The sequence below is a fragment of the Sturnira hondurensis genome, unplaced genomic scaffold, assembly GCF_014824575.4.
Source record: "Sturnira hondurensis isolate 20B ecotype Veracruz unplaced genomic scaffold, ASM1482457v3 Scaffold0022305, whole genome shotgun sequence".
NCBI classification, from domain to species: Eukaryota; Metazoa; Chordata; class Mammalia; order Chiroptera; family Phyllostomidae; genus Sturnira; species Sturnira hondurensis.
This window is the reverse complement of record NW_028094936.1, coordinates 1,996,051-2,022,116: the sequence shown is the minus strand read 5'-3', so window position 1 is coordinate 2,022,116 and position 26,066 is coordinate 1,996,051. Positions and strand designations below refer to the sequence as shown.

Genomic DNA, 26,066 nt, shown 5'->3' with positions numbered 1-26,066 from the left:
TAAATGGGTGCTGTACCTTATCAAAAGCTTTCTCCACATGTATTGATATGATCAGGTGATTTTTGTCTTGGCTTTTATTTATGTGATGTGTCATATTTACTAATTTGCAAATATTAAACCATCCTTGCATCCTTGGGGTGAATCCAACTTGGTCATGGTGTATGATCTTTTTAATGTATTGCTGGATGTGGTTTGCCAATATTTTGTTGAGGATTTTAGCATCTATATTTATCAGAGATATTGGCCTAAAGTTTTCTTTCTTTGTTGTGTCTCTATCTGGCTTTGGAATTAGGATGATGCTGGCTTCAGAAAAAGAGGTTGGGAGTTTCCCATTATTTTGGATTTTATGGAATAGTCTGTGAAGTACAGGTGTATGCTCTTCCTTAAATGTTTTGTAGAATTCTCCTGTGAAACCATCTGGTCCAGGGCTTTTGTGTGATGGGAGTTTTTTTAATTACTGCTTCAATTTCATCTGCTGTTATTGGTTTGTTCAAGCTTTCTGTTTCCTCTATATTGAGTTTTGGAAGATTTTCTTTTTCTAGAAATTTGTCCATTTCACCTAGGTTTTCAAATTTCTTGGCATGCAGTTCTTTATAGTAATTTCTTACAATGCTTTGTATTTCTGTGGTTTCAATTGTAATCTCTCCTCTTCGATTTCTGATTATGCTTATTTGGGTCCCCTGTCTTCTTCTCTTGATGAGCTTGCTTAAACGCTTGTCAATATTGTTTATCTTTCCAAAATACCAGCTTCTGGATTCATTGATCTTTAAATTGTCCTTTTAGTCATTCTGCTCTGATCTTGGTTATTTCCTTCTTTCTACTTTCTCTGGGTTGTCTTTATTGTCATTCCTTGAGTTCTTGTAGGTGTAGGGTTAGGTTGTTTGTTTGAAATATTTCTATCTTTTTTAGGTAGGCCTGTGTTGCTATGAACTTCCCTCTCAGGACTGCATTTACTGTGTCCCATAAGTTTTGGGGTGTTGTGAATCCATTTTCATTTGTTTCCAGAAATGTTTTGATTTCTTCCCTACTTTCATTCTCGACCCATTCATTGTTTAATAGCATGCTATTCAATATTCATCATTTTGTGTGTCTTGGTTTTTTTTTCCTTTGGGGTTGGTTTGTAATTTCAGTCCCTTGTTGTCAGAGAAAATGCTTGGTATAATTTCAATTTTTTTGAATTTGTTGAGGCTTGTTTCATGTCCTATCGTGTGGTCTATCTTTGAAAATGTTCCATGTGAATTTGAAAATAATGTGTATTTAGCTTTCTTTTTAATGAAGGGCTCTATATGTATAAGTACTCCATTTCATCTAGGGTGTTGATCAATGCCACATCTTTGTTGATATTTTGTTTGGAAGATCTATCCAGTTTTGACAGTGTGTTACTGTCAATATATTTCTTGAAGTTTTCTAACATTTTCTTTATATATTTCGGTACTACTGTGTTGGGTGCATATATATTTACAATGTTTGTGTCTTCTTGGTGAATTCTTCTCTTGAGTATTATGAAGTGACCTTCTAGGTCTTTCTTTTGGCCCTTTTTTTGAAGTCTATTTTGTATGATATGAGTATTTCTACCCCACCTTTTTTTTGTCCATTTGCTAGGAAAATTTGTTTCTATTCCCCCTTTTTCTGTCTGTATAGTTATTTTGTCCCAAGGTAGGTCTCCTTCAGGAAGCATATGTGTGGGTCATGCTTTCTTATCCATTCATCTGTATGATGTGTTTTGATTAGAGCATTTAATCCATTTATGTTTAAGGTTATTATTGATAGGTACTTATTCATTGCCATTTTTGTACCTGCATTCCCCTCTGTCTCTATCTTTTTCTTTCTTTTCTTAGAGCAATCTCTTTAGCATGTGTTGCAGAGCTGGTTTGGTGGAGTTGTATTATTTGAGACTTCTTTTGTCTTGGAAGCTCTTTATTTGGTCTTCCATCTTGATTGAGGGCCTTGCTGAAGTAGCCTTGGTTTCAAGGCCTCTGGTTATCATTACTTGGAATATTTCTTGCCATTCTCTTCTTGCTTGGAGTATTTCCATTGAGAAATCAGCAGCTAACATTACTGGGGCTCCCTTGTTGTTATTTCCCGTTTCCTTCTTGCTGCCTTTAAAATACTCCCTTTGTCTTGGAATTTTGCCATTTTAATTATGATGTTTCTTGAAGTGGGCCTGCTGGGTTTCTCTTCACTGAGCCCCTCTGTGTTTCCTGGATTTGTGTGACTTTTTCTTTCATCAAATTAGGCAAGTTTTCTCTCATTACTTTTTCAAGTAGGCTTTCTATCCCTTGCTCTTTGTCTTCTCCTTCTCATATCTCTATTATATGGATATTATTGTGTTTCATGTTTTGTTGCATTTCTATTAATCCCTCTTCATTCTTTCTGAGCCTCTTTTCCTTTTCTTGTCCTTTCTGAGTGTTTTTTTTCTGCTTTGTTCTCTAGCTCACTGATCCAATCTTCTGCATCATTGATACTGCATTTGCTTCCTTCTCCTGTGTTCTTCAGTTCAGAAATTGTATCCTTCATTTCCTCTTGGCCCTTGTTGATAGTTTCTCTTTCCTTGTTTATGTTCATAGAGTTTGCAGGGAGTTAATTATAGTTTCCCTGTAGTTTCTGGTAGCTCATTGTGAGCTCATTGAACTTCCTGATAATCATTGCTTTGAATTCCATATCTGATAGTTGAGTTGCCTCTATTTCATTTAGCATTTCTAAGACTTTCTCCTTTCCTTTGTTTGAGGATTGTTTCTTTGTGTTCCCATTGTTTGTGAGACTCTTCTTGTTAGCTTCAGCTTCTTAAATTGATCTGTCCTGGCTCCCTGGGTTTATGGTGTAAAGTTCTGTGGTAGAATACCTGTGAGATTCAGTGGTGTAGTCTCCTTGATGTCCTGAGCTCACTGGTCTTGGGCTATCATTTTAGTTGGCTCTGTGTTTGTCCTAGGGTTTTGGATTGTTTTGGGGTCTTTCTTTGGTGAGTCCTTCTCACCAACTGGTTAACTGAGGGTCACTTCGTCAACTGACTCTTGTATTTTGTTGTGCTGGTGAGGGCAGGCTTTGTCGGAGCTTGTTCTTCTGTGTGTACAAAGTTTTGAGGATTGTGTTTTGCTCTTGTTCAGTTGTTTTTACTGGGTAGTTTTCCCACTATTTAGTTGTATTTCCAGATAGGTCCTGGATTGAGGTTTGTGTGGTTTCTACTCCCTCCTTCACCTACTTTTGTTTTCATCTCTTGGTGGTTTTTTTGTTGTTGTCGTTATTGTTGGGTTTTCTCTTCTAGTGTGTATCCTGGTGTTCACCGCTTCAACCTACTCTTTTTGTGATCAGTTGTAGGGGAAAGCAAAATGGTTTAAGACAGCAGGAGAGTATTCTATGATATTTACAGTAGCAGCCAGTAGAGAAGATATAGCAGATTGTTTGGCTTTGTATAGTGTTTACTGTTATGTTCCACCCAAGTAACCACTTTTAAGAAAGAATGGAAAAAAAATAAGACTCTTGTTGGAGAGGAAAGGATTGTGAATTGGATCTAGAAAGCAGTGAGGTTGTGGGAGGTCAGATTCTAAGGTAAGGTGAGAGTAAAAAAATAGTAAATATGAGTAGTGTGTGGGAGAATAGAGTTAACCACATTAGTAATAGAGTTCAGGAAACTGTGAAGTTGGGTAAGATCCAGGAGGGGTGTTGTGGAGTATCTACAATTGTATGGGATGCCTATTATTTACAATAATATTAGAGCAACAGTCATATGACAGAATGTGATCTCAATAATAAGGATAAGGAGTATAGGACCTTGAGTAGTGTACCAAGAGAACACAAGTGTTGTGAAGGACAGTAAATTACCAATACACTGTGAAAGAGAGAACAGGGGAAACTTGTCAAATGATACAATATAACCAGCCAAGCAAAGAAGACTATACAGTAAGAGGGGGGATACAAAATTCTATTAAAATAAAAGATGTAATAATAATGAAAAAGGCAATAATACAAGTATGCAGTAACTTGCAGGTCCTCTGTAGTAGAAAAGTGAAATGTATCTCACTCTCTCAGTTGTTGGGATGCCCCCTCTTTGGGTTCAGCTCTGGTCTTTTCACAGTTCCAGGTTTTTCAGTCTCACTTGTGGATATTTTTAAAAGATAAAATAAAAAGCAGAAGAAGGGAGGAAGAAGAGATAAAATTGGAAAGACAAGAAGAAGGAATAAAACAAGAAAGAAGGAAAGAGAGGGAAAGGTATTGAAAGATAAAACAATAGTAAAAATTTAAAGAATAAAAGACTATTAAAAAAAACTCTTGTTAATTTCAAACTGGCCAAACCAGTTTTTCTTGTCTTGCTGGCTGCAGCAGGCTGAGGGGCGATTATTATGGCTTTTCTCCCTTCCCAATGTTTACTCAACCAGTCTTGCACGCACTGTCCCTAGAGCTAGTCTGGTGTCTCTCTCTGGTGCCTTGGGTGTGGGATCCAGGTCTTCCTGAGAGGTTCTTTCCCCAGGGTTACTGCTGTGGGCTAGTGTGTGGGCATGTGCACTCATCCAGGCTGCCTTGGTCCATTCCTAGTGCTACTGGGGTACACAGGGCCTCTGCGTGGCCTTCCACAGGACCTCAAGACCTCTGCCAAGGGTCGGGGTGGAGGCCAAGTGGCTGTTGTAGAAGAATTTCCCAAACAGTTTTTCTTTTTAAGAAATTTTTCCTACTCAAGCCTCCCGATCTGTACAGCCCAATTCTTCAGCTAGACTGGTGACTATTGGGGCCAATTCCCATCATTGTGCAACTCTCAACTCTTCTCAACTGGCATCCGCAGACTCTGAGGGTGATCACAGCCCCTGTGTGTTTGCCTCTTTGTCCTTATTCTCCTTTCTGAGACTTCAAGCAACCAGGTCTCTCCAGGTGCTGCTTAAACCTTGTTTGGCTAGAGAGGGAGGGAGCAATTGATCATGCTTTCTCCTAGGGGCACTGTGGCAGGCCTAGGGCTCCCAAGGAGGGACCTGAGGTTACAACTGCCCTGGTCCCCAAGCTGGTTTCTGGGACCTTATTGTCCTGAAGCACTCTCCTTACTGTCTGTGTCCGCTACAAGTTTTGGTCTTTTATTTTCATATATGCTGGAGTATTGTTGGCTGTGTGCTCTGTTCCTCCGTAGATTGGCTAGGTTTTTCTCCCATATGCAGAGGGAAGTGGAATCTGCTTCCTCCTACTCTGTCACCATCTTCCTTCCTGGCTTTGTGTAATTTTGTTGTTCTTCTTGTGATTGATTTCTAGTTCCGTAGCATTGTGGTCAGATATTTGTTTGATATGATTTCAATCTTCCTAAATTTATTGAGGCCTATTTTGTGTTGTAACATTTAGTATATCTTATAAAATGTTCCATGTGCACTTGAAAACTATATATTTTGTTGCTTGGGGATGAAATGCTCTGTAGATATCAATTAAATCCATGTGATCTAGTTTGTCATTTAAGGCCACAGTTTCCTTGTTGATTTCATGTCTAGAAAACCTATCTAATGAAATCAATGGGGTGTTAAAATTCCAGACTATGACTGTATTTTTTCTTTTCCTTTATGTCCATGAAATTTAGTTTACATATTTAGGTGTTATGTTGGATGTGTAAACGTTTACTAGGGTGGTATCTTTTTGTATGTTTGTTCTCTCTATCATTATGCGACATCCTTCTTTGTCTCTTACTATAGCCTTAGTTTAAATCTGTTTTGCAGATATAAATACAGCTCCCCAGCACTTTTCCCTTTTCATTTGCATGAAATATCTTTTTCCACCCCTCTACTTTTAGTCTGTGTGTATCCTTCTATCTGAGAATGAAGAAAGCATATATGTGGGTCTTGTTTTCTTATTCATTCAGCTTTCCTTTGTCTTTTGGTTGGAACGTTTGAGCCATGTACATTTAAGTTGATTAATTATAGATACATATTTATTGCCATTTTATTTTTAGATTGTTTTCCTCTTTTTTTCCTTTTTTTCACTTTCTTCTTATGGCAAACCCTTTAATATTTTGTTGCAGTTCCACTTTGGTGTTAAAAAACTTGAACTTTTTCTCTCTGGGAAGCTACTTATTTCTCCTTCAATTTTAAATGATAACCTTGATGGGTAAAGTAGCCTTGGTTATAAGTCCTTGCCTTTTATGTTGTTGGATATTTCATGCCACCTCCCTCTGGCCTGAAATGCTTTTGTTCAGTAATTAGATGCCAATATAATTGATGCTCCTTTATAGATAGATAACTACCTGTTTTTCTCTTTCAGCTTTCAGGGTTCTCTTCTTGTCTTCAAAACTTGTCATTTTAATTATGATGTGCCTTGCTGTAGGCTCTATGGGTCCAACTTGTTTGGGAGTGTTTGAGCTTCCTATACTTTTGTGTCTCTCTCCTTCACTGGATTTGGGAATGTTTTAGTCATTATTTCTTCAAATAGGTTCACAATCCCTTGTTTGCTCTCTTCTCCTTCTGGTATTCCCATTATGTAGATGTTGGTATGCTTCATGTTGTCCAAAATGTGTCTTCAGCTCTCCTGATTTTGTTAAATTCTTTTTTCTCTTTGCTACCTGGGTGTTTTTTCTACCTTGTCTCCCAAACCACTGATATAATCTGCTTCATCTACCCTACTGTTTTTTTCTTCCAGTATATTATTAATTTCAGATATTGTGTTCTCTCTCTGGCTTCTTTTTATGTTTTTTTTTTTGTCTTTTCTCATGTTGTTGAGTATCTTTATAATCATTAGTCTAAAGTCTCAATCTGATAAATTGCTTGCTTCCATTTCATCTAGTTCTGGAGAATTCTCTTGTTCTTTCACTTAGGATCTGTCTCTTTGTCTTCCCACTTTGGCTGCTTATTTGTTCTTTTTTTCTGCTTTAGTTGTTAAACTGATCAGTGATATAACCTCAAGCTTTAATCAGCAGTCTGGCTTGGGCAACAGAAAATGTGGCATGGTAATTACTGTGGACTGGATTATTGCTTCCCTTCAGGCTGCTGCCACTTGGAGAGGAATGCCATGCATGAGAAAGATGGATTCTGCAATATGGGGACTGTCTCAGTACAAGGTTCCTGGTGGCTGATCCTTCCGTTCTTTCCTCAGAGCCACCAACTCCATACTCTCTTAAAGCATTTCTGGTCCCCTCTGGCCTCGTTATGCTGGAACCAAGGGTAAGTGACTACAAAATAAATTTTGCACATTTGCTCTTTAAGAGGCTCTCTCAGTCCCCAGCTCTCTATCCGTGATGGAAAGAAGCCCTGCTGCTTTTCATAGCTGGGTGTTTTCTGGATTCCTTTTCGAATCTGTTGTTGCAACTGGGGCACCCAGCTTGTGGTTTAGACTGAACATTTGTCAGGGGGAACCCCCTGCTCACTGAAATATCCCTCTGGAACCTACCAGAGTGCAGCCAGCCATCTTCCCCTTCCTCCATACTCCCTACCAGTCTTGGTGTTTTGAAGTGGTTTCTTCTGTCTGCCCTTGGTTTGAGGTTTCTCTCAAGCTGCTGTCCACTTGGTTATTCAGGATGATTTCTTTACAATTTAGTTTTAATCCCAGATTGGTTGTGGGAGGAAGCTAGTGTCATTTCTACTTACTCCACCATCTTGGATCAGAAAACTTTTTAATTAATATAAATCCTTTGAAAATTCCTTGGAAATTCCTTTAAATTATTGTATACTGTGGGAAAATAAAGCAGCCAATGGATAAATGACCCAAATGACTGAGTATGGTACTTCTTGTTGTGGTAAAGTTATGAAATTTGGACAGAGCTGAATGAACATAAGTGGCAGTGACACAATACTATGCCGAAGCTTAACTGTTTATGTTAAAGAACTTTCTTTCACTATAAAAGTTGTTTTCTAGCTTCAAACTAAAGCACATGTTCTGGGGGGTCAGAGTAGGTACAAATACAAGGTCCTGCTTTAAAGAATTTATAGCATTGTATGGAGACATAAGTACATGATAGAATAAAAGAGATGTGGGGAAATATCTTAGAGATGCAAAGAGAATTATTAAAGAAAGACACAAAAATACTAAAGCCTGCCCTGACCACTGAATCTTTGTATTTAATTTGAGCCTTTAAAGCATAATGGGATGTGTGTAGGATAGAAGCCATTACAGAAAGGGCATATTAGGAAAGGACACTGCATTTTTGATGGAGGTGGAAAATACCAGAAGGAATAAAAACTAGCACAAGATGGAGAGTTAGGTTAAGGCCACACTTTGGAGACCATGGAAATTGTGGTTAGAAATATTTATTTCATATGGAATAATAGCCATGGAAGCTGTTTTGAGGGACGGAGGCGTCACAATTTGATCTGTTATATAAAATTTAAATCTGGTTTTGATAGGGTGATAAGCTATATCTTCTATGAAGCCCTTCAAAATTCAGGAGAGAAATGGTGAAGATCCAAATGTTGGCCAAGATGGAGAGAAGTCAATAGAATGACTAGAAAGGAAAAAGTGAGGAGGTAAATATTTAGATGTGAAGATGAATACAGAGGAAGAAATTGAGATAATGGGCAATGTGAAAGATGGTGGTTCTATTTTATACAGGTAAAAGCATAGGGAAAAGAAGCGTCAATTAGAGTGTGGTGGTGGGAAAGAATGAAATTGATATATCTTGACAGGATTACTAAGGATTTGAATAGCAAAGATGTTATTTTACAATGTTTGTGATTTATTGAGGAAGTTATGTAAAGTAGAGTTTTACAGTTTTCAGAAAGATTCAAAAGACCACCAAATGGGAGGTGAGGAATTAGTGGCAGTAACTGACTGCATTCTCACCCATTTTGCCTGATATTTTACACACATCCCCATTTAAGCATCCCAATGGTGTCTACACTGTGACCCTATTTCATTATTGAGAAGGCTAAGGGTAAAGGATTGAATAACATTGACTTTATTAATAGTCCCTACATGAGCAAGAATTCAAACTCCTTACATCTTCAGCTTTTGAAATTCTGAACAGTAAACTAAAGGAAAGAGATGTTTGAATATTTTGACGAGAAAGTGAGATTTAAGTTGAGGGAATATATTCTCTTTTTATCTTTTTTTCAGTCTTTGTGTATTAGTAAGCAGTCATTCTATTCATATATATATATATATATATATATATATATATATAGTTATTACTTGTGTATTTAGATTTAATTCTACCACCTTATGTTGCATGTTCCATTTTCTGTGCCTTTTCTATTGTAGGTTTTCTCTCTTCTTTAGAAGAGATTAAATATTTTTATTTATTTAATTTATTTATTGTTGTTCAAGTATTTTACTGTTGTCTTCATTTTCACCCCACCATGACCACTCACCCCACCCATCCCTGCCTCTCTTCCTCCCTAAAACTAACCGCTTTGACTTTATCCATGTGTCCTGTGTACATGTTCTTTGAAGGCCCTTCCCCTATCATCTCTCCTTCTCCTTTCTGGTTACTGTCAGTTTGTTTTTCATTTCAATGTCTCTGGTTGTATTTTGCTTGCTTGTTTGTTTTGTTGATTAGGTTCCACTTATAGGTGAGATCATATGGCATTTGTCTTTCACTGCCTGGTTTATTTTACTTAGCATAATGCTTTCCAAATCACTTTGTTGCTACCCCTTCCAGGTAATTCAGAGTTTCAGAGATACTTTTTTCAAAAATAACCCTAGTAGGACATATTTATATTTCAAAAATAAAAATGTATGTGGTGATTTACATAAGTAACTTTTAATTAAAATTATTTTGTTCCATTTCTGTGTTTCTTTCAAAATCAATGGAAATCATGTTAGGATCATATGAGTAATATGTCACTTAATAAAATGACTATTGCTGAATGTGACATTCAGCAATAAATAACATTTCTAAGAACATTAGAAGCCCCTGACCCCTTCATTTTGAGTATTTGAGTTATAATTTAATTGCATAGACAAAAAGCATCACAAGATTCTACTGTCTCTCCATATAGGTGTTGCCCCACTTGAAAAAAACAGCTGGAGAGATCTGGGATTATAGGAGTGAAGGAGAAGCCCTTACCTAAGTGCATGGTTTCTTGCCAAGCTTGGTTGACGTTCTTGCAGCATTTCAAAAATGTTTGGCTGGCGAAGAAATGCCACAATCTTGTCATTATATGCTGAAATAGACAAAAGTGCAGAGTTGTGGTTGAATCTGTAGACCACAGATGATTTCTCTGATGATTGGATGAGGGCTGCTTAATACCAGAATTAATTTAGAAGTTTGAAGGGCAGGTAGCACACTCATCAAAAATATAAGCCTTGAGGGTGTTTCTTGTGATATAATAGCAGTATTACTTTTAAACAGTCACACCAAAAGTCAACTAGATCTAAGTTAATCATCCTAATATCCCAGGGACTTAACTAAGTGTTAACTCATTCCTGTGTGAACAGGTGAAAAATAAAGTAGTTTTCCTATGAGGGGAGTTCTACTCTCTTCCTTATATAACTTCTCTTGGTCATTTGCCATAGTTATTAAAGCAAAAGATTATGAATTCAAAAATATTTTTCTGAGCACCTGACCCTATGAACTGTGGCCATGGGTTGATTTCCCAGTCATGACAGTGGAACTCTCCAAATCCATTCAGACTCTGTCACCTAATTTCCCTTGATACAGTGGCATGTTTTATGAAAGAGGCAGTTGAGTTTTGAAATGAAGACTATGTCAACTTATCCCCATAAACACAAAGGCATGTAGGTTTAAATTAGAAAATGCCCCTTACAGCAACTAAATTCATCACCTCACTAAACTATGCTTCCCTGGCTTTAACTAACAAATTCATAAATGGAGTAAAGAAGAGGAGAAGTGTGTGTCTGAAAGACAGTAGAGAAGAAAGAGGTCAGGGATGAAAGAGGACAAAATGAAAAGGAAGAGAAAATAAAAAGAGGCATAGCAGAATGGAGAATGAGAGCAAAGGATAAAGGGGAAGACTATATCATAGAAGTGGAGAATAATGCCACAGAATCCTCAATATTAAATGATTCACACCATGGAAAATAAGATTAGTTATTGGGTATCCAAGGATTCAAAAAGCATGATACATACCCAGTGGCAATGACTCATGTTGATGCTGGATTCGAATAGCAGCTACTAGGCTGTGAACTGGCCTGGCCAACAAAGAGCCACTTCTGTTTCTAGAGACTTCTGAAGCCTAATATGAAAGTAAAATTATTATCATTGGAAAAGTCATCAATTTCAGTGGTCTTTTAATACCAATTTTTCAGTATAACGGATTAAGATCCTGACATCATCTAAGATTTTTAAAAAGCAATGAAATGACAATATTCAAAGTTATAAAAAATAAATATGTGTTTTTTTGAATTTTTGTAAAGACCTGATTGCTTATTTTATTATTTATTTATTTTTATTGTTCAAGTACAGTTGTCTCCATTTTCACCCCAGCACCTACCCCCACCTCACTCATTCCCACCCCCCACCATTAAACCTACCTCTTTGGCTTTGTCCATGTGTCTTTTATACATGTTCCTTGATGGCCCTTCTTCTATTTTCCCCTACTATCTCTCTCCCCACTTTCCTCTGTTTACTGTCAGTTAGTTTTATATTTCAATGTCTCTGGTTATCTTTTGTTTGCTTATTTGTTTTGTTGATTAAGTTCTACTTATACATCAGTGGGAATGCATGCTGGTGCAGCCACTATGGAAAACAGTATGGAATTCCTCAGAAAAATAAAAATGAAACTGTCTTTTGACCCAGCATGTTTTTAAAACATGAGTGATTGATCTACCATATTGTAATTTTTAAGACAGCAGTTGTGTCAAGTGTCATGAATATCAATCAAATTAATACACTCAACAGGAGATGTCAATATAGCACAGTGAAAAGACCTCGTTAAGTTACAAAAAGTTGAAGAACTATAATTCAGCAAAAGATCCCTGCTCAACACACAAAAATGCCTGAGAGATTCATAGTGAGACATCTGAAGGTGGGCATATTGAAAAGAGTAAGGAAGGTAGGGTGGGGGAAAAAACAAAGAGAGGTGCCTCAGCTGATGTAGTAGCCATGATGAAGTTGAATGCAGCCCTCACATGGAGGAGAAGAAAATATTATGGCCTGAATAGCCAGCATCCATTACAGCTAAACCTAGTGACAGCTATTGTTGAGTAGTGGCTGTCATTACTTACAAGTAGGCAAACCAGAGACTTGTAAACCTAACACCTCTTAACCTCATTTAACCTCTACTTTTGGTAGAACCTGGCAGAAGTAGAACCCCAAGGAAGCAGTAGAGATGCTTTGAATAGCATAGCATGACTGGCAGTTTCTGCCTACAGGAGACAGTGCCAAGAATTCATAGGCCTGGAGGCTCATCAAAACAGAGATGGTGCCCTTAAATCAAAGTTGCCTGGAAAGAGGGTATGCTCATCAACTTGGGGAATAGGGGGTGATTTCCACAACTAAGGTGAAGGCATCCCAAAAAGATCTTGGAGGTTTTACTAGGTGAAAAAAATTTCTACTGGAAAACAACAACAAAAAGATCTCCATGTATCAACCTAATGAATTCTTAAAAGCAAAATACAACTTAAAATTTTTTTGAAAGTTCACTATATCAAATGTCCAGGCAGAAAACAATACATCAAGTACTATGAATAAGCAGAAGAAGGTAGCTCAGGAAGAAAGTAAAATATCTCCAAAAACCAAACTCAAAGACATGAAAGACTGATTTACATGACACAGAATTAAACATTGCAGTTAGGGAAAATGTCAACAAGATACAAGACAGCTCAAAAACAGCTAATGATCTCAAGGAATATAATAAATAAGCAAAAGAAATGCTTTAAAAAACAAACAGAAATTATGGAGCTCAAGAACTCAATAAATGAGATGAACACTACATTAGAAAGCATTGGAAACAAAGCAGACCATATGGAACACAAAATTATCAAGTTCTAGTATAGAAATCTAGAAATGACTTCTATGAAAAAAGAAAGAAAATGTCTTTTTTTTTTAAATGAAACAACTCAGAGAAAAGGTCACACAAATCCAGAAAACACAGAGAGTCCCAGTCAAGAGGAACCCAAACAGGTCCACTTGCACACATCATTATTGAAATGGCAAAATTCCAGGACAAAGAGAGAATCTTAAAGGCAGAGGGGAAAAGGAGAAGTGACATTCAGGGAAGCCCTGATAAGACTAGCAGCTGACTTCTCAACGGGAATGTTCCAAGCCAGATGGGAATGGCAAGAAATATTCTAAGAAATGAGAACAAGAGGCCTGCAACCAAGACTACTTTATCCAGCAAGACTCTCTCTCAGTTAAAATGGAAGGCCAAATAAGGAGCTTCCCAGGCAAAAGAAGCATGAAAGAATATACCTCCTTCTAACCAGCTCTGCATGAGATGCTAAAGGGTCTGCATTAAGAACTGGAAGAAAAACAGCGAGAGAGGAACACAGGTACAAAAATGGCAATGAATAAGTACCTATAAATAATAATCTTAAATGTAAATGGATTAAATGCTCCAATAAAAAGATATAGAATAGCTGAGTGGATAAGAAATCATAACCCTCACATATGCTGCCTACAAGAGAATCACCTCAGAACAAAAGACCTTCACAGACTGAAAGTGAAGGGCTAGAAACAAATATTCCAAGCAAATGAACAAGACAAAAAGCTGGCATAGCAATACTCATACAAGACAAAATAGACTTCAAAAAAATAGCCATACAAAAAGACCCAGAAATTTACTTCAAAATACTTAAGGAAAGAATCCATCAAAAAGACATAAACATTGTAAATATAAATGCACTCAACATAGGAGTACCCAAACACATAAAAAATCTTGGAGGACTTCAAGAAAGATATTGAGAGCAACACAGTTATAGTAGGGGATTTCACACCCCACTGTCAAAAATGAACAGATCTTCCAAACAAAATATCAACAAAGATACTGTGGTATTGAACAATGCCTTAGATCAAATGGACTTAACTGATATGTATAGAGAGAGCCTTGCATCCACAAGAAGAAAAATACACATTCTTTTCAAATGCACAGGGAACATTTTCCAACACAGATCAGATGATAGGACACAAAACAAACCCCAACAAATTCAAGAAAACTTAATCATATTAAGCATTTTCTTGGGCCACAAGGAACTGAAACTAAATATTAACCTCAAGGAAAAAACTCAAAAACATCCAAATTTATGGAGATTGAATAGCATGCTATTAAACAATAAGTGGGTTAAGAATGAAATGAAGGAAGAAATCAGAAAGTTTCTGGAAATAAATGAAAATTAGTTCAAAACAGTCCAAAACTTATGGGCCATAGCAAAGACAGTCTGGAGAGGGAAGTCCACAACAATACAGGCCTACTTAAAAATATAGAAATATTTCTAATAAACAACCTAACCCTAAACCTACAAGAACTGGAGGTACAACAACAAAAAAAGCCAAGAGCAAGGAGAAGAAAGGATAGGAACTGAAAGAACAATATGAGGATGAATATATTCAGAAGTTGGTTCTTTGAAAAGATAAAGAAAATCAACAGCCTTTCACCAGACTCATCAAGAAAAAACACAAATAAATAAAATCAGAAATGAAAGAGGAGAAATTACAACTGATACCACGGAAATAAAAAGTTAGACATTCATTGTAAGAAATTACAATGAAAAACTATATGCCAAGAAATTTGAAAACCTGGGTGAAATGAACAAATTTTTAGAAAAATATAATCTTTCCAAACTGGATGAAGAAGATGCAGAAAGCATAAACATGCTTATAATAAATGGTGAAATCGAAGCAGGAATAAAAAAATTACCCTCTCATAAAAACTTTATAAAAGATTTTTTCACAGACAAAACACTTCTGGAAGAGCAAACCCCTATCCTTCACAGATGACTCCAAAAGATCCAAGATGAGAGAAGACTCCAAAGCTCCTTTTATGAGGCCAGCATCATCCTAATACAAAAGCCAGAAAATGACACAGCAAAGAAAGAAAACTTCAGGCCAATATTGCTGATGAACATAGATGCTAAAATCTTCAACAGAGTATTGGCAATCTGTATCCAGCAATATATTAAAAAGATCATACACCATGATCAAATGGGATTCATTTCAGGGATGCAAGGCTGGTACAATATTTACCAATTAATAAAAGTAATATGTCTCATAAAAACAGGAAAGACAAATCACACAATCATGTCAATACAGTTGTAAAACACATTTGATAAGGTACAGCACCCATTTTTGATTAAAAAAAAACTCAGCAAAATGAAAGTAGAAGGAACACACCTCATCATAATAAAGGCCATAAATGAAAAAACCTACAGACAACTCATACTCAACGGGAAAAACTAAATATTTCCCACTAAGATCGGGAACAAGACAAGGATGTCCACTTGTACCACTTCTATTCAACATAGTATTGGAAGTCATAGCCACAAAAATCACACAAGAATAAGAAATAAAACTCATCCAAAATGGAAAAAAGAAAGCAAAACTGTCATTGTTTACAGATGACATGACTATGTACTTAGAAAACCTTATAGACTCCATCCAAAAACTGCTCAACCTAATAAATAAATTTGGCAAAACAGCAAAACTCAATATTCAGAAATTGAGGCATTTTTGTATATCAGCAATACAATATTAAAAGATTAATTAGGAAAAATCCTATTTGATATAGCAACAAGAAAAAATAAAGAACCTAGGAATAACCCTAATGAAGGAGTTAAAAGACCTACACTCAGAAAACTACACAATACTGAAGAAAGAAATTAAGGAAGACACAAACAAATGGAAATATATACCACATTTAAGGACTGGAGGAATTAACATCAACAAAATGTCTATGCCACCAAAAGCATGTTATAGATTCACTGCAATTATCATCAAAATACCCATAACATATTTCACAGATAGAGAACAAACATTTCAGAAATTTGTATGGAAACCTAAATGACCCTGAATAGTCACAGCAATTTTGAGAAAGAAGAGCAGTCAGAGGAATCACGATACCTGATATCAAAGTATATTACAAGGCCACTGTAATCAAAACAGCCTGGTACTGGAATAAGAACAGACACACAGATCAATGAAACAGAATTGAGACCCCAGAAATAAACCTATGCTTCTATGGTCAATTAATGTTTGGCAAAGGGGCAGAAGCAGAAAGTGGAATAAAAATAGCCTGTGCAATAAATGGTGTTGGGAGATCTGGAAAGCTACATACCAAAAAATAATACTGGACCACAAACTTACACAATACCCCAAAATCATATTAAATGGATAAAAGAATTATGTATAAATTGTGACATTATGAAGTCCTAGTGGAGAAAATAGGCAGGAAAATCTCAGATATTCCAAGCAGCAATATTTTCACTGATATGCCCCTAGAGCAAGGGACAGAAAGGGAAGAATAAACAAGTGGGACTCTATCAAACTATAAAGCTTCTGCATGGCCAAAGAAAACATCAGCAGAATGAAATGGGAAGCAAATGCATGAGAAAATATATTTATCATTGATACCTCGGACAAGGGTTTGATCTCTAAAACATATAAAGAACTCACATGACTACTCCAGGAAGACAAACAACCTAAGTGAAAAATGCTCAAACTCCTGAACAGATTCTTCTATAAGGAGGACATACAGAGAGCCCAGAGACATATGAAAGGATGGTCAGCATCACTAGCTATCAGGGAGATTCCAAATAAAATCACAATGAGATATCAATTTAAACCAGTGAGAATGGACATCATTAACAAATCAACAAACAAGTGCTGGTGAGGATGTGGAAAAAAAAGAACCCTAGAACACCTTTGGTGAGAATTCATCCTGATGGGTCACTGTGGAAAACAGTATGAACTTTTCTCAGAAATGTAAAAATTGAACTGTCTTTTGACCCAGCAATTCCACTGCTGGGATTATAGCCTTAGAACCCTGAAACACCAACCCAAAAGAACCTATGCACCCCAATGTTCATAGCAGTACAATTTACAGTAGTCAAGTTTTGAAAGCAACCTAAGTTCTCATCAGTAAATGAGTGAGTCAAAAACTGTGGTACATATCCACAATAGAACCGTACACAGCAGAAAGAAAGAATGAGCTCCTATCCTTTGCAACAGCATGGATGGAACTGGAGAGCATTATGCTGAGTGAAATAACCCAGACAGTGAAAGAAAAATACCATATAATCTCACCTATAAGTGGAACCTAATCAAATAAGCTAACAAAACAAATAAGCAAGCAAAACGGAGAAACTGAAATAAAGAAAAAACTAACAGTAACCAGTGGGGATTTTAGAGGGCCTAATGGGGCAAAAGAAGTGAAATGTCATTAAGGAACATATTTAAAGGACACATAGAGACAAAGCCAAAGGGGCATAGCATCCAGGATCAGAGGGAGGTCTCAGTGTTGTGGTGGGAGGGTCATAGTGGAGGAAAATGTAGACAACTGTACTTGAGCAATATTACAAAACACTAAAAGTATTTAAAAAAGATAAAAGCAGAATTTTTTTAATACTGTAAAGACAGGCTTCTCAGAGACTACTTAACTGAAGTTTATCTAAGTGAGAAATTTCAGAGAAATATTGGAAAGCACATATGATAGCAGATCTTGAAAGGGTTGGCTGTGCACTGAAATCAGGTGACATCCTCTGTCACACTTCAAGCTAAACTGTCTAATTGTCCATGGGTTACAACCCCTCCAAACAATAGAGCTTTGGAACAGGAAAAGACACTGTATGCCTGGTTGTCATAGTAACTTCTTGTATTTGGGCTTTGAAATAAGAAAAGTCTAACTTCTATTTCTGGCTGTCACAGGGAACCATCATGTTGGAGATATGCTTAGGGAATAATGGTGCTTACTTCTTCAGGTCACCTGCTCACTGACAAAAGTATGCCGCATTGAACACTTTGGAAAGGAGATGAAGCTGAGCTGCCCTGATGGCAAATGGCTGATTTATGCATATGCTTTAAGTTTACTATGAATGACATAGAGGAAACAAAACATAGTAGAGTTAGGGCTTGTGTTTTCACTGAGCCATATAAACATTTGGCAAGGGTCACTGAATTGATTGCAAAGATGTGTTCAATGGTCTACAGACTAGAGCTTGAAAATGGAGTGGTTAGAAATGTCACTCTACAGCCAGGGGCCAGGAATTAACAGGGATGCAGACAATTTCAGGTAGGATTTGGAGGCGATTCTGAGATTCTAAGATTGGACTAGAATTTAGGAGGCACTAGAGTTCTTGAATTGAAGTGGTACTAAATGGCTTATTCTGAGAGACATCGGATATCAATTGAGTGACTGATTTGGGTCTCACTGCAAACAACATGATGCTAACATTTCCTTTCCTAACTACTAACAATGACTAGAAGAATGAATTTTTCATTTAAAATCTGAATTATATTATTCATAGAACTCCCTGGCATTTGACACTTTTTGTTTTAATGAGTTTCTCAGTGGTGTGTATGAGAGACTGAGAAAGAGAGAAATAGGGAGAGGATGGGCCTTAGTGATCAGCCTCTTCCTCGACATGCTATGACTATTTTTTTAAGATTTTATTTATTTATCTTTTAGAGGGGAAGGGAAGGAGAAAAGGAGAGAAATATCAATGTATGATTGCCTTTCGTGAGTCCCCTGCTGGAAACTGGCCTGCAACCCAGGCATGTGCCCTGACTGGGAACTGAACCTCGATCATGTGGTTCACAGGCCTGCCCTCCATCCACTGAGCTACACTAGCCAGGGCTGACTATTTTTTCAGGACTTGGCAAAACCCATATAGTAATAACTACTTTTAAAATTTATTTTCCTTTTCACGTTGAGATAACTTTAATCATAATTGTAAATGTGAAAATTTCAAAACTTTAGCTCTGTAGACAAGAAAAGAGGTAGGCTCAGGAAATAATTTTAGTGACTGGTAAACAAGCTTCTCCTTTGTGTTGCAATTTGCAAATGTAAACTGGTGATTTTTTAAAAGCTGTGATTGGAATGTGCAGATTTTAGACTAACAATTAGCTAAAAATTTCCTTGAAAATGGTGGATACCTGATGGTAAAAAAAAAAATTAGCAAGCTCAATGTCCCAAATGATAAATTTATAGTTATCTCCCTTTTGTCTTCTAACATAGATTTAAAAAATTTTGTTTGTTAAAGAAACAGAAGAGAGAACTGTATGTTTGTGTTGTTCACCATATTTATAATAGTAAAAACTGAGCAAAAATGTAATGTGGAGCAAAATGTTTGAGATCAATTATAGTAGATCCATATGATAATTATTAAAAAATTTAATGATATGGCACTGTAATGGTCAATTGGGGTACAGAACTATAGACAACATGACAACTTTTTACTTCTATGTGTGCCAGGGAGTGTCTCCAGATGAGGGTTATACTCCAGATAGGGGATTTTAACTTCTTTTCCATCTGTGTGTTCTACACTCATTACATAGTTTTTATAATTAAAAAGTTTATTTTAACAGGTGTCTAAATTTTACAAACTTCAACCCAAACCCATCAAGTGTACATTACATGATATCAAGAGGAAATTTCCAATTTTAAAAAGCAGTGCAGAAGAGTCCAGCCAAGATGGAGGCATAGGTAGGAATGCTCTGCTTCCCCACACTACTAAAACAAAGATAACAACCAAGTTAAAAACAATAAACAGCCCTGGCTGGTGTAGTTCAGTGAATTCAGTGCCAGCCTGTGAACCAAAGGGTCACCGGTTCTATTCCCAGTCAGGGCAAATGCCTAGGTTGCCAGCCAGGTCAGGTCCCCAGTACAGGGTGTAAGAGAGGCAACCACACATTGATGTTTCTCTTCCTCTCTTTCTCCCTCCCTTCCTGACTAAAATAAATTACTTCGTGGAACAAATACAACCAAGGAGTTAAAGAAACATTCACCCATATTGGTAGGAGGTGGGGAGTTAGGGGATGAGCAGCTGAGCAGAGAATATGCACATGAAGGCAGAGAACCACTCAGGCAAGGTGGGGCTGGCCAAATGGGAAACCAAAGACTCAAAACTATCTGTTAAATACTACAAAGATTGCAATGGCAGGATAAATTCCCAGTCTCATGGGAGAGTTCTTTGGAAGTGGGACTAGAACAGAGCAAGCAAGGGGCATTGTTTCCTCTCTGACCCTGATCTCTCCCCAAGAGACAGTACCACAACACAGCAAAGAAGGTTGCTCTGCTCTAGCAAATACCTAAGGCTCTGCCCTCTTACAAAATTACAGGTATGCCAAGATTAATAAATATGATCCAAATGAAAAAACAAATAATAACTCCATAAAAAGAGCTAATCAAGGAGGAGATAGAAAACTTATCTGATGCAGAGTTGAAAACACTGGTAATCAGAATGCTCACAGAACTAATTGAGCTCAGTTAAGAAATGAAGAAAGACATGAAGGCTACCCAAACTGAAATAAAGCAAAATATACAAGGAACCAACAGTGAAGGGAAAGAGACTGGGACTCATATCAATGATTTGGAATGAAAAGAAGAAATAAACATCTAACTAGAATAGAATGAATAAAAAAGAATTCAAACAAATGAGGAAAGGCTTAGAAACTTATGGGATAACTTTAAGCACTCTAACACCTGAATCATAGGGGTACCAGAAGGAGAAAAAAAACAAGAAATTGAAAACTTATTTGAACAAATAACCAAGGGAAACTTCTCCTATCTGGTGAAGGAAAGACTTCTAGGAAGTCCAGGAAGCCCAGAGAGTCCCAAAGAAGTCTTACCCAAGGAGGAACCCACAAAGACACATCATAATTAAGTTACCCAAGATTAAAGATAAAGGTAGAATCTTAAAAACAGCAAGAGGAAAGTAGACAGTTACCTACAAAGGAGTGCCCATAAGACTATCAGCTGACTCAAAAGAAACTTTATAGGTAAAAAGGGGCTGTAAACAGTATTTGATGTCGTGAAAGGCAAGGGCCTACATCCAAGATTACTCTATCCAGCAAAGCCATCATTTAGAATGGAAGGGCAGGTAAAGTGCTTCCCAGATAAGGTCAAGGTAAAGGAGTTCATCATCACCAAACCCATATTATATGAAATGTTAAAGGGAATTACTTAAGAAATAGAAGAAGATAAAAAACTATGAACAATAAAATAAAAACAAACTCATAAATATCCACAACTAAACCTAAAAAACAAAAACAAAAATTAAGCAAACAACTAGAACAGGAAGAGAACCAGAAAAATGGAAATCACATGGAGGGTTATCAGTTGGGAGGGGGAAAATGGGGGGAAAGTATAGGGAATAAGAAGCATAGTTTGTAGGCATAAAATAAATGGGGGAAGGTTACAAATAGTATAGGAAGAAGAGAAGCCAAAAAACTTATATGTACAAGCATGGACTTGAACTAAGGCAGGGAATGCTGTAGGGCAGGGGAAGTAAGGCAGAGTGTGGATAAAAAGGAGAAAAAATTGGGAAAACTGTAAAAGCATAATAATAATAAATAAATAAATAAATAAATAAATAAATAAATAAATATAAATCTACACACACCAAAATAAGAGCAATGCAGAAGTTAGCCTCCCTAAAGGCAAGCTTCCTGAGTAACAACTTCTTTGTGTAATTATAGCCAATGAAATGACTTTTGTCATCAAAGAAACTTACTGAAAACATTGACAAGGAGTGACTTGTGTTTTTAAAATGAAAATTCAGTTTCTCTTCCTCACCAGATTCCTGTATTTTACTGAAGTAAGTACTATTAAGCTTTTTTTTCTGTGTATCTTCCAGGAATTTTCTATGACTAATGATTTTCTAACTTAAACGAGGTAAGGTAGTAAAAGAAATGAAAGCCACGTGTTCTGTTATTTTTCACTAATATTAATTTATATTGCAAACTGAAATATAATCAAGATAAATTTGACCTTCAGTGATTTCCTTACTGATAGAGGGATGGGAATCCATATTTATAATTCTATATGCTCCTTTCATATTTCTATGCCCAGTTTCATTTGGACATTATGAGAAAAGCTAAGACGTGTTGTGTTGGCTATTGTTAAATATATTGCAGACAGATATGCCATGGTATTAACATGCATGTTAATGTGTCAAATAATGATCTGTTTATGTGTAAAATTCTATGCTCCTGGTAACTGCTTTTAGGAAACTAAATAAAAAATGTGCAAGAGTGGTAATGGCTAATTTAAAAGGCATTTAACAGTGTCTTCAGTAATAGCCTATTGTTGAAATTTAGAGCCAAACTTTTCCCATTTAGGTATGGAATACAGAAAATAATTTAAATTTTGTTTTTACATGAAATTAATTAAATATTAACTGCTGAGCAACACTCTGGAGAATGACTCATGAAGATGAACAGAAAATACTGATTTCTAAGTTTGTGGTCAGAAGCATCTATAACAAATTCCTCTCTACCCATGATATATGATATAAAAAATGGTGTATTTTTGTATAATCAATGATTTTTGTCAAGTCTGATATTTTCATCTGCTTAACTGTCATTCTAATTGAATATCCTGCTGTTTTCGTACTCATGATCAACATATCTACAGACAAACCTGCCATATTTACTACTTGGCTTTCCTGATCATCTTATCTTTGTATTATTAATGGGTCTATGACTCAAGGCTCACTGACTCTGAGAATCATAGAGTCAAAACAGACTGTAGTTGCCACTTAGTCCCCTAGTCTTCATCTGCAGAAAAGGAAACTGATGTCTCAAAAAAAAAGAAGGCATAATAATTCTCAATTTTGTGGAGAAGGCAGAGCTGGTAGCCCCCGTTATCCATTCCTCTAGCCTCTCCACTCCTTATTCATCTTTCCACACGGTGTCTTCTTTTCTGTATCTTTGCCACCCTGATTTAGGGCCTCATAATCTATACCTGGTCTGTGGCAATGATCTATAATTGGCTTTTATTTCTCAAGTCTCTTTTTGTCACAATCTTTCCTCTTCTTTGCTGTGACTGTCTACTTTTTAAAATGCTAGTTTACACTGGGCTAGGAGTTTAGAAATCTGAACTGTATTCCTGAACTCACTATGTGACTTGAGTTTTTGATATTTTAGTTTACTTGAATGTAAAATGCAATTCTTTGTATTTTTCTTTGTTCAAACACAGTTGTCTCAGTTTTCCCACCACCACTCCCCCTATTCCACCTGTAGGAGACCATTCTGTGTGGCATGGGCCCAGTCCGTAGTGGCGAATATTTACTGCAAAGTAAATTCCTACAATCCAAGCTAAACCTTCCAAGGATAAGTGTAACAGGTTCAACCACTTTTGCCTTTTCATTTGCAAATATTCCTCTTCTGTGATGTGATTATAAGCATTGGCTCCTTTGTTTTCTGTAAAAGCTAACCACCTAAAGCAACCTGTGCATAGTAAATGAGGACTATCATGTAATATGCCTAGAAACTCAATAAAGGCCTGTCACAGGAAGGGCCACAACTTTTGCTTCCCTTGATAGAGAAAGCCATGCTGTCCCTTTTCCTCCACTGGACTTGGTAGTCCATGTGAATGTCCCATTTTTTCCATAATGATGTGGACATCACCCATCCTCACCTCCCACCTTTGATCCTACCCACTTTTGGCTTTGTCTACACATGTTTCTTGGTGACCCCTCCCCCTCTTTCCCACATTATTCCCCTTTCGCCTCCTCTCTGGATATTGTCAGTTTGTTCTTTATTTCAATGTCTCTGGTTATATTTTGCTTGCTTGTTTGTTTTGTTGATTAAGTTCCACTTATAGGTGAGATCATAAAAAAGGTCTCTTAACTGGAGTTGTATTACCACCTATAGGAATGTCTGGAAATACTTAGAATTGTTTTGTTTTCATAGTGGTTGATGAGATAGGGGCATTCCTGACATTTAATGGCTAGATCCAGGAAAAAAGGCCTTGCGACATCATGGGACAATTCCACACATCAGAGAAAATGCCAAGTCTTCCTTTATTGTGAAACAATGGCTAAATTGATCTCTCAAGCTCTTCTTTACACAAAAATTATCATTATTCCTTGAAAATTCATTCAGTAGACTCAAAAAGTTCCAACTCTTCCTTGTGGCTTTCAATGCTTTATGAAAAACAAGATAAAAAGCAAGTGGTATCTCTACAGACCTTTCTCCCTTTTCTTTCTTCCATTTATTGGTGTGACATTGGTTCACAAACCATACACGTTTCAAGCGTACCACTGAACAAAATATCATCGGCACTACACTGTATGCCTATCACCCCCCAAAAAGTTTCATTCCATTCACATTTTCCCCACATTTGTCATCCTTCACCTACCCACCAACTGTCTTTCTCTCTGGCTAAGATATCACTGTTGTGATATATATATATATATATATATATATATATATGAAGTTCGATTACATATATAATTAGATTATGTATAATTAGATTGTTGTTATATATATCAGCATTCTAATTCTAATTCTATTCTAATACTTTTTAAAATATAAAACATGTATATATAACATATGTGTGTATGTTGTATATATAACATATATATACATATATATATATATATGTATAATTATAATTTGCTTAATCCATTCACCTTCTTTCTTCTAGCCCCCAACCCTCTCTCCCTTCTGACAGCTGTCAATATAGACCTTTCTCAATCCTACTTCTGCTCCTTTGTTTATGCCATGTTCTCTGTTGGGTTGTCCTTCCTCTTTCTTTGAACCTAGCTAAATTTTATCAACTATTCCAGGTCTAGGTCAACTTTCTTATTTTGAAAGATACCTTTCCTTGGCCTCTTTTAAATTTCTCTGGCACTTGTCCTGACACTCATTCAATCTTTCCTGACACTCATTCAAATTCTAATATCTCTTGTTAGTTAACTCTGTGTGTATTTTTCTGGCTTTAAAAATATAATACAATCTCTTCCAGGACAGTATACTTCTTTGCATTGCACAGTGCTTGTTGAATAAAATCACATCACTGCAAACACATTAACATGTTCTACTGCCCCTTCCCTCTGTGTTTTTCAGAACAGGACACAGGTATGGTATTTTTATTTTTAATGATATTTTATATTATTAATTGAAGTTTTTACAGGCATTAGATTAAAATTACTATTTTGTTTAATACAAGAAAATATTGATCTGTAAGAACAATAATATGCCACCTCTTTGATTAACAGTTGAATATTGTGGCTTTATGTAGGGGTCCCTTGATAATACCAAAGTCTTCCTGTCTCTTCATTCTTTAGTCTCTGTGCTCTTTCACAGTAGAAAGAATCAGAAATTTATTTAAAAAGAGGCTAGGTCTTTGTTTGATCTGATATTCTGCCTCTGAATCAGATATCTTTTTCCTCTCAGTGTTTCTCTCTATTGTTTTTCTTAGTTTCCCCTTGTGTCAGTGCAAAGCTACTATCACAGAGAGGATGAACAGAGGGATGAGAGGGGTTTGAAAATCTGATGAGCAGAGAAAATTAGAGAGTGGATAAATTAGGAGGAATAGAGATGGCCGATACAATTTTTAAAAATTTTTATTTATTTATTTTTAGACAGGAAGAGAAGGAGAGAAATATCAATGTATGGTTGCCTCTCATATGTCCCCTGCTGGGAACTGGCCTGCAACCCAGGCATGTGCCCTGACTGGGAATTGAACCGCGATCATGTGGTTCGCAGGCCCATGCTCAATCCACTGAGCTACACCAGCCAGGCTGGCTGATGCAATTTTACGCCCATTCATCTTTATATGTTAAGTCTGTCCTGGCTGATGCAAGTGGCATTTTGTCATTAATGATGATATTCAATGAAACTATGCTTAGGTTATTCAATCAAATCAGGTAAATGCATGAATGTTTCGAAATAGATACTCATAAGCTTAAACTTGTTCTTTCATAGGAAATTGAATATATATATATATATAAATTTATAATAAGTGTAAGAAATCTATATGATCAAGAGGTTCATTTTACATTGAGTAATATATACATATTTTAAATTATTGACTGTGAATCTATCTGTTGGGCTCAGTTTCTTTTTATCGTGTGTAGTTACCTCACAATAATACTGAGATTGTCTTAAAATATTAAAGAGCTTGGACATTTTAAATAAACAAATGATATATTCCACTGACTTCCCATAAAGATCATGATGTAGGTAAAAACATCTTGCCTCCTTGCACAATCACATCATAATTACAACTAGCTATAAAACAACTATCACTCAGAACCGTCAGAAATCAAGTTGA

The 26,066-nt window shown here is 36.4% G+C and overlaps 1 protein-coding gene across 1 annotated transcript in view; it reads right to left on the bottom strand.

The window, feature by feature from the left end:
* Positions 1-26,066, bottom strand: part of HECW1 (HECT, C2 and WW domain containing E3 ubiquitin protein ligase 1) — a 303,928-nt gene that overhangs the window by 153,211 nt on the left and 124,651 nt on the right. The window contains exons 12-13 of the mRNA XM_037035393.1: positions 10,982-11,087; positions 9,959-10,055 (exon numbers count right to left, since the gene is read on the bottom strand). Of these exons, the coding sequence (XP_036891288.1) occupies positions 9,959-10,055; positions 10,982-11,087 (203 nt within the window). The remainder of the gene's footprint in view (positions 1-9,958; positions 10,056-10,981; positions 11,088-26,066) is intronic.